This window comes from Nicotiana tomentosiformis, chromosome 5 (assembly GCF_000390325.3).
Source record: "Nicotiana tomentosiformis chromosome 5, ASM39032v3, whole genome shotgun sequence".
NCBI lineage: Eukaryota > Viridiplantae > Streptophyta > Magnoliopsida > Solanales > Solanaceae > Nicotiana > Nicotiana tomentosiformis.
This window is the reverse complement of record NC_090816.1, coordinates 110511564-110524124: the sequence shown is the minus strand read 5'-3', so window position 1 is coordinate 110524124 and position 12561 is coordinate 110511564. Positions and strand designations below refer to the sequence as shown.

At 39.2% G+C, this 12561-nt stretch overlaps 1 protein-coding gene across 1 annotated transcript; it reads right to left on the bottom strand.

Annotated features, from left to right (window-relative positions):
* Positions 1-2099: 2099 nt before the first annotated feature.
* LOC138892996 (uncharacterized) lies at positions 2100-12071 on the bottom strand. The gene is made up of 2 exons (XM_070176758.1): positions 10911-12071; positions 2100-2258 (listed from the first exon to the last, which is right to left on the bottom strand). Exons 1-2 carry the CDS (start codon positions 12069-12071, stop codon positions 2100-2102), a joined length of 1320 nt encoding a protein of 439 aa, XP_070032859.1.
* Between the last annotated feature and the right edge of the window lie 490 nt (positions 12072-12561).

Genomic DNA, 12561 nt, shown 5'->3' with positions numbered 1-12561 from the left:
TAACTTGTTGTTAGCTATATGCTCTCTATGTGTTGTGGAAATTTGATTGTAAGGCATGTTAGAAACCATGTTTAGGCTATATGTTGGTACTGCTGGGACCTACAGAGGTCATGTACATGTTGAATTATCTGCTAAATTATTATTTGGTACTCAGTCACAGTTTACTTGTTTATTTTATCTCAGTCTCTATTGTTCATTATTGATGCATCATATCATTGTTGTTTGGGCTGATTTCATGATTATTTAGAGCCCGAGAGACTGGAGAGATTTATGACTGAGTGAAGCCGAGGGCGTGATTATGACATATTGATACTATAGCACGTGAGTTGTCCGTGAAGCACGTGAGTTGGCCGTGCGGATCCAGATATTGATACTATAGCATGTGAGTTGTCCATACAGCACGTGAGTTGGTCGTTCGGATACAGATATTGATACTATGGCATGTGAGTTGTCCGTGCAGCATGTGAATTGATCGTGCAGATTATAGCGCTTGGGCTATAGGAGCCCCTCCGGAGTCTGTACACCCCCCAATGAGCGCGGGTACCCATTGAGTGTGAGTGCTGAGGGCTGGGAGCCCAGTGAGTGACTATTGTCCTGAGAGGCTGTACTTGCTTTTCATTTGTTGCTGCACTTAATTGCTATCTGTCATTGCTATGAAATTTTCTGAAAGATTTTATATCCGGATTACCTGAACTTGAACTATATAAAACTGATTTGGCTTAAACATTTGGAATTGAAAGCATGCCTACTCTCTGTTGGAATTACTGAAAATAAACTGTAACTGTGTAGCTCGTCATTATCTTCAATTCCTTATTTATTATTGTTACTTGCTGAGTTGGTTGTACTCATAGTATACCCTGCACTTCGTGTGCAGATCCAGGTATTTTCGGACACAACGGGTGTTGATTCTTTCACACAGCTAATTTTTCCGGAGATTCTGAGGTAGCTATCGTATTTCGCAGACCTTGCCTCTCCTTCTGTATCTCCTTATTTACTGTATTTGGTCTCAGACTATTACGGACCATATTTTTCAGACTTGTATTCATAATTAGATGCTCATATACTTAGTGACACCAGGTTTTGGGAGTGTTTGTATCGGAAATTGTGAGGCCTTTTATTAAACTCAAATTATTATGTTTTTCAAACTTTAAGAAATTATGGTTTATTGAGATGGTCGGCTTGTCTAGTATCGAGATAGGTGCAATCACGACGGGTTAGGATTCTAGGTCGTGACAAGTTGGTATCAAAGCCTAGGTTACATAGGTCTCATGAGTCATGAGCAGGTTTAGTAGAGTCTTGCGGATCAGTACGGAGACGTCTGTACTTATCTTCGAGAGGCTGCAGAACCCTTAGGAAAATTTCACTTTCTTGTATTCTGTCGTGCGAAATTGTTGATTCCGGAAACTAAATTTTATTATTCTATTCTCTCACAGATGGTATGAACACGTACTACCAGATCGGACGGTCAGCCACCAGCACCACCAGTTAGGGTCGTGAGAGGTCGGGGCCGTGGTAGAGGTCGGGGCCGAGGTAGAGGTCGAGGTGTAGCTCGTACCGCAGTTGGACCCGCACCTGTAGTACCACCAATTGCTCCAGATCAGAAGCAGATTCCAGATATAGCTGAGCCGACAGGACCAGCTCAGGCACCAGTTGTGCCCATTGAGATTCCAGGCCTTCAGGAGACTTTGGCCCAGATATTGGCATCTTGCACTGGTCTTGCTCAGGTGGTTTCGACTCAGGTCACACCTGCCATTTTGATATGTTGATTCTGTATCTAAATCTCTTCCCTTACCTCCAGATTGTCCTCCATTTCTTTCTGTTGTTCGAGTGCCACAATCTGATTCTTATTTGCCTTAGGAATCAGAGTTTTTGTTGCAGATCTGGTTGTATTTCTTTGATCATTTGTTCAGCAACATTTGGACTTGCAATGACTTCATTGTGCCCTATCAGTTCCAACTGCTCCTGCGTTGGATTTTTGTTCTCCTTATCTACAATTTGCTGCTTCTCACCTCCACCAGGATCTCCGGGATCAATTGATTCATTCATTGGTGTTTTATGTATAGAAGTGTTTGAACCTTCCACCCCAACTGTAGTACCATTCATTTTTGTAATATTCTATCTTCCTGTACATCATCTTTGTTAGTCTTTCCATTCATACTGATTTCTTCACATTGTGGCTCATCATCAGTTTTCAATGTAGCATTATCTTCCTCCGCATATCCTTCAGATAAATCTCCTTTATCTGAATCCTCCTCTGTCTGATCACACCATTACCTTCCACCTGAAAAGTTAATTTTTTGCTTCAACATTTCCTGCTCAGCTAGTGCCTCAGAATCAGTTTCCTATGATGGAATTTCTTGGCATGATTGATTCGTAGTGACATTGTTGGCTGCAAAAGTTCTACTAACCCATTGAGTTGTGGTTTCTTTCACGGTTTCCTGTCCCTTCACCACTAGTCCCTCAATAATGTTCATTATTTCCACTTATGCTTCAGTCCACTTGATCAATGGCTGCCCATAAAGGTAAATAACAGGTTTCATGGGGATTGGCTCGACAGCTTTTGAAGTGGACGTCGACGTATGCATGGCAGCATTCAATGCTTAAGGTTTAAGGATTTTTGAGTAATCTAAAGTCTGGGGAATAGGATTAGAAGGTGTTATAGGATTGGGAGTAGGTTGACCAGCCGTAGAAACAGGCTGGCCGCCGGCCGACGCAGCCATAAAAAGGTTTCTCTCTAGTCATCTATAAATCTCCTATTTTCGCCAGAGCTGACCTACTTGCAAAATTCAATTCCTTGCGCTAAATTTGGCAATAGCTAGCATGACATGCATATTTTTCTTCAAAATCAACCTATATGCAATGGAAGATCAATTTTAACTTAGTCGATTATATATATGGTGACACTAACATACATAAAAAAATAATGAACTTGAATACAAACATGTATAGTCGAAGACCATTTGGTATTAAAGTATTTAAGTATTCTTTTTGGTTGTAATTGTTGGCATCATCTTCTGCTGAGTCAAAGCTGAAAAATATTTTATTTTTACCATAAAACTTAGTAATCAACCTTTTATTTAGTTGATCAACATATTCATTTCTACTAGCTAAGATAGCTCTTTAATTTCTATCATGTAATTTACACAAATTGCGTTTTAATCTAATGATGGAAATATTTCTTTATTAATGCACTACTATTTTCATTGGGGTTGATAATAAAGTATTATAGAAGAACCAAATCATCTTTTATTGGATGATCTTTTTCGTTTTCGATACGAAATAAGAAGTCACTGAATGTTGGATCTGTTCTTACTTTATATTTCTTGTCATTTGAATATTTTTCAATTGAGGCCATAAGTATAATTTTGGCAAGTTAGTTTTTATAGTTTCTGCTTTCGTCAATTTTGGAACTACTAATCGTACTTGACAAAAATCACCTCCCAAACTATTAATTTTTCACCAAACGGTTCATTAATATCCAATATATCTCTAAACTCTGGCGATTGTTTCTATCGTTTGACGCTTAGCCAAAAGCGCTTCATCCCATATTATCACTCTTATTTTTCTTATAAATTTAGCACTATTACTATGATATAGTTGTGATGGTTATTTCAATTATTTGAAGGGGTATATCAAATCTAAAGTGAGTTGTATGGCCTCATAATAAAATCGTTATTGGTACACCACTTGTTCTTATTGCTAACAATATTGTGCCTCTTGATCTAACAATTTGCTAGTAATTCATGACATAAGAATATTATTTCTTCCGCTGGAGGCATCTACAAAGGATAATCTCGGTATACCAGAGTTATAATATAGTCTTGAAACCTTATTCTTGTTCATAATTTAGCTTTGATTGTGCTTCCTCAAACACTTATATGTCCTTCTTAATATTATACTAATCTTTTTTACTTTATGATCAATTTTGTTTTAATCTCTAACACTCTTTTGTGAAATAAAGTTATGTACCATAAGATTTGTTTTAACTTAGAAAAATAATATTACTCATATGATGAATTTAAAAAATAATTTAATTAGATTTTTTTGCTAAATAATTAATTGAAATATCTGATTATTTCGTTTTTAACATAAAAAATAATTTATTTTCTGTTGATTCAGATTCTTAATATTAGTTCATCTCATGTTTGAATATTTAACCGTAATTATAGTTTTATCCATCATATATTTTATGTTCAAAGAGTAGAAATATCAGTATGACATTCCACCTTTAGATCTTTATGTTTGCAAAATTATTAGTGGTATTGACTCGTACCAACCTTTTTTCTTTTTCTTTCTCACACATTTATATTCTTAAAATTTTCTTAGTTGTTCTTTAATAATTAGATATATTTTTCTATATTACTCGAAATATTAATAATAAAATTATTATTTGAGTAGGAAAGTAGTTCAAATATAATATAATAATATATTATCGTAGGAATTCTTTTCTCAATTTCAATGCTTTATGCAGTCCGTTTAACATTACTTTTATTTTTTCTTGGTATGCAATATTATAATGGTAAGTTATTTATTAATGCATATCTTTTCTTCTAAAAATTGGTTTCCTAACTATCCATCAAATCATTAATACATATTCACTTTTTTTTCGCTTTAATTAGACACGTCATTTTTTGACATGTTTATAGTATCGACAGAGGTAATTTCGAGATAATGAGATTAAATTCTAACGCTAACGTGATTGCTAACTTGTAGTATTATATGTATATGCCTGAAAGTAATTATACTAATATGATTTCTAAAGGTAATTTTGAAGGATTCCGAACGTGTAGTATTATGTCCTAAAATTAATAGGATTACAAGGTTAATGTCTAGAATTCCGGTTATATCCTTTTACTATAAGTTATTATGCTTAATATTATAAGGGTATTTTTGTAAACCGACAATGTATTCATGCTTTTATATTTATATAGATATAGATAGATAAACCAAACATGCCCTTTGATTATGATTAAATGAAACGGTAATGTAATCAACAAGCAACATTGTGTATTATTTTTACAGACTGTAAAGTTTTTTTATTAATACTAACCTAAACATGCCCATTAGCTTCTTCTTTTTTTTTTTTTTTGGAGGGGGGGGGGTGGGGGAGGGCTTGACTATTATTAACAAAAGAAGTGGTAACAAAAGATGGCCGTACATCATATAGAATTTCGCCCCGGCTCCTTATGTTAGGATCGGCCGGCTGCCCGGTTCATACTCGTAATTAAATCATATCTTTATATACTCTTTAGCCTTTTTCGTCTGTGCATCTTTCTCTCCGTCGAAAAGTTCATCTAGCTCCAATACATGGCTAGATCATTGACTACTCTACTTGCTTCTTTGTAAATATGCATTATAAGTGGCACTCAAAGGTTGAGAAGTAATTAATATCCTGCAATAATCACTTTAATTTGCATATCATTTCCATGTTGAATCATGGAAATCGCCTCTGTGGAGTCTGATTCTGTCACGACCCGAAATTTTTACCTTCGGAACCGTGATGGTACCTAACATTTTACTTGTTAGGCAAGCCAACGTTACAATAATCTTAACCATTTTTAAACAAACCAAATTAAACGGATGTCAATTACTGAAATAAAATGCGAAAGACCATAACAATCGAATCATCCAAATACATCCCCGAATCTGGTGTCACAAGTGCACGAACTACTAGACTAATACAAATAAAGGTCTGAATAAAATTCAAGTTATTTGAAAGATAATACACATCTAAGATAAAGTAGAAGGGGACTTCAGAACTGCGGACACTGTACAGTTATACCTCAAGTCTCCTCTGGGTAGCTGAATCCGAGCAAGTCTATAGTACGCCACTAGGGCCAACTCCAAAGTCTGCACAAGAAGTGCAGAGTGTAATATGAATACAACCGACCACATGTACTCTGTAAGTACCGAGCCTAATCTCGACGAAGTAGTGACGATGATATGACAAGACACAGACGTAAACAACATGTGCAAGTATATACATATACGAAGCAATATTGAACACAGTAATTAACAAATTCTTTTCAAGATTTGGGACGGAACATGTGAAGAGAGATGGTATAACAATTTCAGCCATGGAAGTGTCATGTAGCAGCAAAATAATTCACCAATTAACAAATTAGGTAGCTAAAATAATAAAATGGCACGGCACCACCCTTCGTGCTTTTACTCTCATCCATCCCATGAAATGATAAATAAATAATATGAATGGTATGGCATCATCCTTCGTGCTTTAACTCTCTTTCTTGTCATAGTATGATGAATAAATAATTTAAATGGCACGACATCACCCTTCGTGCTTTGACTCACTTTCTCACTTTATAAATCAATAAATGTAAAAATGGCACGGCATCACCCTTCGTGCTTTTACACTCTTCAACACTATGACAATAATAATATAAATAGTATAAATGGCACGGCATCACCCTTCGTGTTTTTACACTCTTCATTATCATGAATGATAAATTAAATTCGAAAGAGTATTTAAATGCAGGAATTTATACTTATCAAACAATTCAATACCAGAATAATGACCTCACCTTTCAAAATATTCAACAATAATTAAATTAACAATAATTTTAATGATCAAATAAACAAATAATAAACTTAAGCAGGAAAATCTTAGTTAAATAGGCAATTATTCACAATGAACAAATTCCTCCCGCATGCTTTGACTCAACCACAACGCATAAGTACTCGTCACCTCACATATACGTTGTACTCGTACATTAAATCATGTAGCAAATAGACAAACAAGTCCTACTTCCTGAAGTCAAGGTTAACCACGACACTTACCTCGCGTTGCAACAAACTCAAAATTCCAATAAACTTTTGCCTAGTGAATTGGTGTCTGAATGCCTCGAATCTAGTCACAAACAATTCAATATACTCAACACGAATTATAGAAACCAATTCTATATGAAAATATTAAATTTTCCAATTAAAATCCGAAATTCAATTCAAAAATCAATAGTGGGGCTCGCGTCTCGAAACTCGATAAAAGTTACAAAATGTGAACGCTCATTCAACCACGAGTCCAACCATATAAATTTTATTAAATTCCGACATCAAAGATGCCTTCAAATCCCCAAATCTTATTTTCAAATCCCTAGGCCCAAATCCTCGAATTTCACCTGAAAAACACGTAATCTAGTCGGAATAATCAATGATAATTCAATATTATTGACTAACAATGATCACAGGCGACTTACATCAACTTTTTCTGTGAATTCTCACTCAAAATTCGCCTCAACAATTGTTAGAAATGTCTAAAATGACAAAAATTGACGGAACCCTCTGTTTTGTAATCTGTCCAGTGCTTTCGCACCTGCGGACACTTAACCGCATCTGCGGTTCCGCTTTTGCGGAGAATCCACAGCATTTGCGGTTCCTGCCAGGACTGGCCTTTCTCCGCTTCTGTGGTTCCCCTCCCGTTTCTGCAGACTAGCTTCTGCGAGAAGCAGTCCACTTCTGCAATCACACGCGCATCTGTGATCGACAAGCCGCTTCTGCGGCTTCGCAGGTGGGCCTAGGCTCCGTACCTAGGCACACTGCCTTTCCCCTTCCCACTTCGCTTTTGCGAGCTCGCACATGCGAGAAAAGTTTCGCAGGTGTGATTGCATGAGTAGGCACCAACTTCTAGCTTTATTCTAAGTCCGAATTTTGATCCGTTAACCATCCGGATTCCACCCGAGGCCTCCGGGACCTCAACCAAATACACCAACAGGTCCTATAACATCCTACGAACTTAGTCGAGGCCTCAAATCATATCAAACAACGTCAAAACTACAATTCACATATCGATTCGAACTTAATGAATTTATCAAAATTTTAATTCTAAAACTCGCGCCGAAACATGTCAAAACAACCCGGAATGACCTAAATTTTCGCATGTAAGTCATAAATGACATAACGGAGCTATTCCAACTTTCAGAATCGAAATCCGAGTCTGATATCAATGAAAGTCAATTTGTTGTCAAACTTTGAAACTTTAAGCTTTCAAACTTCTAATTTTCACCAATTGGTGATAATTCAAGCTAGGGACCTCCAAATTAAATTTTGGGCATACACCCAAGTTCCAAATTACGATACGAACCCATCAGGACTGTTAAAATACTAATCCGGGTCTGTTTTCTGAATATGTTGACCGACGTCAATTTAAGTGAGTTTTTAAGGCACTATTTCTTATTTTTATCAATTTTTCACATAAAAGCTTTTTGAAAAACTATACGAACTGTGCACGCAAGTCGAGGAATGCTAAATAGTGCTATTCGGAGTCTTAGAACACAGAAATGAATATTAAATTTAAAGATGACCTTCCGTGTCATCACATTTTATACCTCTAAAACAAACGTTCGTCCTCGAACGGAATTAGAAACAGTGCCTGGGCTGGTGAAAAGGTGTGGATATCTACTCCGCATGTCTGACTCGGACTCTCAGGTAGATGCTTCTACCGGCTGACCTCTCCATTGAACTCGAACTTATGGATAACTCTTAGACCTTAACTGTCGGACCTATCGGGCTAAAATAGCTACCGGCTCCTCCTTATAAGTCAAATCCTTGTCCAATTGGACTGAGCTAAAATCTAATACATGGGACGGATCACCATGATATTTTCGGAGCATAGACACATGGTACACCAGATGAACTGCTGATAAACTAGCTGGTAGTGCAAGCTTGTAGGCTACTTCACCCACCCTTTCAAGACTTTCAAAGGGTCTGATATACTTAGGGCTCAACTTGCTCTTCTTTCCGAACCTCATTACACCTTTCATAGGTAAAACCTAGAGCAATATTCTTTCTCCAACCATGAATGCAATATCACGAACTTTACAGTCGGCATAACTCTTTTGCCTAGACTAAGCTGTGTGAAGTCGATCCTTAATAACCTTGACCTTATCAAAGGCATCATGTACCAAATCGGTACCCAACAACCGAGCCTCTTCCGGTTCAAACCAGGCAACGGGTGAACGACATCGCCTCCCATATAATGCTTCATATGGAGCCATCTGAATGTTTGTCTGTTAGCTGTTATTATAGGCAAACTCTGCAAGTGGAAAGAACTCATCCTAAGAAACTCCAAAGTCTATAACACAAGCGCGAAGCATATCTTCCATTATCTGAATAATGCACTCTGATTGTCCGTCTGTCTGTGGATTAAATGATGTATTCAACTCAACCCGCGTACCTAACTCATACTGTACAGCCCTCCAGAAGTGTGAGGTGAACTGCGCACCTCGATCTGAAATAATAGGCACGGGCACACCATGAAGGCGAACAATCTCGCGGATGTAAATCTCTGCCAACCGCTCTGGAATAAAATGTGCTGACTTGGTCAACCTATCCACAATGACCCATACTACATAAAACTTTCTCTGAGTTCGTGAAAGCACAACAACAAAATCCATAGTGATATGCTTCCACTTCCACTCAAGAATTTCTAACTTCTCAAGCAGACAACCAGGTCTCTAATGCTCGTACTTGACTTGTTGACAATTTAAACACCGAGCTACATATGCAACTATATCCTTCTTCATTCTCCTCCACCAATAATGTTGCCACAAATCTTGATACATTTTGGCGGCATCCGGATGAATAGAATACCGGGAACTGTGGGCCTCTTCAACAATTAATTCACAAAGCCCATCCATATTAGGAACACATATACGACCCTGCATCCGTAAAACTCTATCATCTCATACACCAACCTGCTTGGCACCACCGTGTTGCACCGTCTTTAAGGATAATCAAATGAGGATCATCATATTATCGCTCTCTGATACGCTCATACAAGAAAGATCGAGAGACTGTGCAAGCTAGAATCCAACTAGACTCTGAAACATCTAACCTCATAAACTGATTGGCCAAAGTCTGAACATCTGCAGCTAACGGTCTCTCACCAACCGGAATATACGCAATGATGCCCATACTCACAGCCTTTCTACTCAAAGCATCGGCCACCACATTGGCCTTTTCGAGATGATATGAAATGGTGATATAATAGTCTTTCAACAGCTCCAACCACTTTCTATGCCTCAAATTGAGATCCTTTTGTTTGAACAGATACTGTAGACTATGATGATCAGTGAATACCTCACATAAGACACCGTAAAGGTAATGCCTCCAAATCTTCAGCGCATGAACAATGGCTGTCATGAATAGGGTAATTCTTCTCATGAACCTTTAACTGTCGCAAAGCATATGCAATCATCCTCCCGTCATGCATTAATACTGCACCAAGCCCAATGTGAGATGCATCACAATATACCGTATATGATCCTGAGCATGCGGGCAATACCAACACTGGTGCCTTAGTCAAAACAGTCTTTAGCTTCTGAAAGCTCAACTCACACTCATCTAACCATCTGAATGGGGCACCCTTCTGGGTCAATTTGGTCAATGGAGATGCTATAGATGAAAACCCCTCCATAAACCGGCGATAATAACCTGCCAAACCCAGGAAACTCCGGATCTCTATAGCTGAAGTAGGTCTAGGCCAATTCTGAACTGCCTCAATCTTCTTAGGATCCACTTTTATGCCTTCTACCGATACAACATGACCCAAAAAGGCAACTAAGTCTAACCAAAATTCGCATTTTGAAAGATTTGGCATATAACTGATTATTCTTCAAAGTCTAAAGCACAATCTGAAGAAGCTGCTCATACTCCTCTCGACTGATGGAGTAAATCAAGATAACATCAATGAATACAACCACAAAAGAATCCAAATAGGGCTTGAATACCCGGTTCATCAAATCCATAAATGTTGCTGGGGCATTTGTCAGCCCAAATGACATCACTAGGAATTCGTAATGCCTATACCGAGTCCGAAAAGTTGTCTTAGGGACATCGGATGCCCTAATCTTCAACTGATGGTAACCAAACCTCAAATCGATCTTTGAAAACACCTTGGCACTCTGAAGCTGATAAGGTAATAGCCAATCCATACCCAAGATGACATCAAAATCTACCATATCAAGAAGTAGAAGATCCACGCTAGTCTCAAGACTCCCGATAGTAAACACACACGAACTATAGACATGATCTACTACAACAGATTCTCCCACTAGTATGGACACACACATAGAAGCACTCAGAGAATCATGAGGTGCAACTAGATATGAAGAAAAATATGAGGACACATAGGAATAAGTAGATCCCGGAGCAAATAGAACTGAAGTGTTTCTATGAAAACCTGGAACAATACATGTGATCACGGCATCACACGACTCGACCTCAGGCCTAGCTGGAAAAGCATAAAATCGGGGCTGGGCCCCACTACCTGGAGCTACGTCTCTAGGACGGCCTCTGATTGGCTGGCCTCCACCTCTAACAACCTGACCTCCACCTCTAGCTATCTGACCCATGCCCCTAGCTGGCTGGGCAGGTGGCGGAACAGTTAGTGCTGGAATCATAGCATGAGAACCATGTTGTTGCATGCTGCCCTGAGACCTGGGGAAAAATCTAGCAACTTGCCTAAGGTCCCCACAAGTATAACAAGCCCTCAGTTGTTGTGACTGCTGACCCTGGGACTGGCCATGTCGACCTGGATAACCACTCTGATGACTTTGGATCGGAGGTGCACTAATAGGAGCTAGTGGTACACTGTAAGCTAACTGGTCAGGATGAGACACAATAGGACTACGGCTCCCTGAAACACCATGAGATGCCTGGAGTGCTGACTGAAATTGCCTGGGAGGATGGTCTCTACCAAAATTACCCCTGCCTCCAGATGAGGCACCACTGAACCCAATGAACTGATGAGGTCTCTTATCAGACACATGTCTCATTTCCTGAGTAAGAACCATCTCTATCCGTCTAGCAATATTTGGAGCCGCCTGAAAGGAAATATCACTCCCGATCTCCTTGACCATCTGAAGCTTGATAAGGTAAGTGATTCTCTCAATGAATCTCCTCACCCTCTCCCACTCAGTAGGGATAAAGATAGTAGCATGGCGGGCTAGATCCACAAAACGGGTCTCGTACTGAGTAACAGTCACACTGCTCTGCTGGAGACACACAAATTGCCTGGGGTAATTCTCCCTCAGTGTGACATGAAGGTACTTCATTAGAAATAGCTGAGAGAACTGATCTCAAGTAAGTGCAGGCAACCCAGCTGGTCTGGTCAACATAAAATCTCCCCACCACCTCTTGGCGGAACCTATCATCCGAAACACAGCAAAATCCACCCCATTGGTCTCGACTATACCTATGCTCTGCAGCACCTCATGGCAGCGGTCAAGATAATCATGTGGTTCCTCAGAAGTTGCACCACTGAAGTGAACTGGAAAGAGCTTAGTAAACTTGTCCAACCTAAATAAAGCCTCAGAAGACATGGCGGGCCTATCACCGGCATGTGCCGCAACCACCGGCCGAATTACCCCAACTGGCATGGGTACTGGAGCCTGATACTGGGGAGACATCTGCTCCGGAGCAGGAGTAGTGGGAGTCTGCGCTCTTCCCCCAGCCGGTGAGACGGCTGGTGCCACTGAAAATGTACCATTCTGGGCCACACCCTCCATAAGGCTCACCAAACGGACTATAGCGTCCTGAAGTACT

Coding starts and splice junctions, on each gene's coding strand:
- LOC138892996 (XM_070176758.1), bottom strand. CDS start 12,071: ATGAAGTACCTTCATGTCACACTGAGGGAGAATTACCCCAGGCAATTT. Junction 2,259..10,910: donor ATCAGCTTCAGAGTGCCAAG/GTGTTTTCAAAG, acceptor TGGTGTGATCAG/ACAGAGGAGGATTCAGATAA.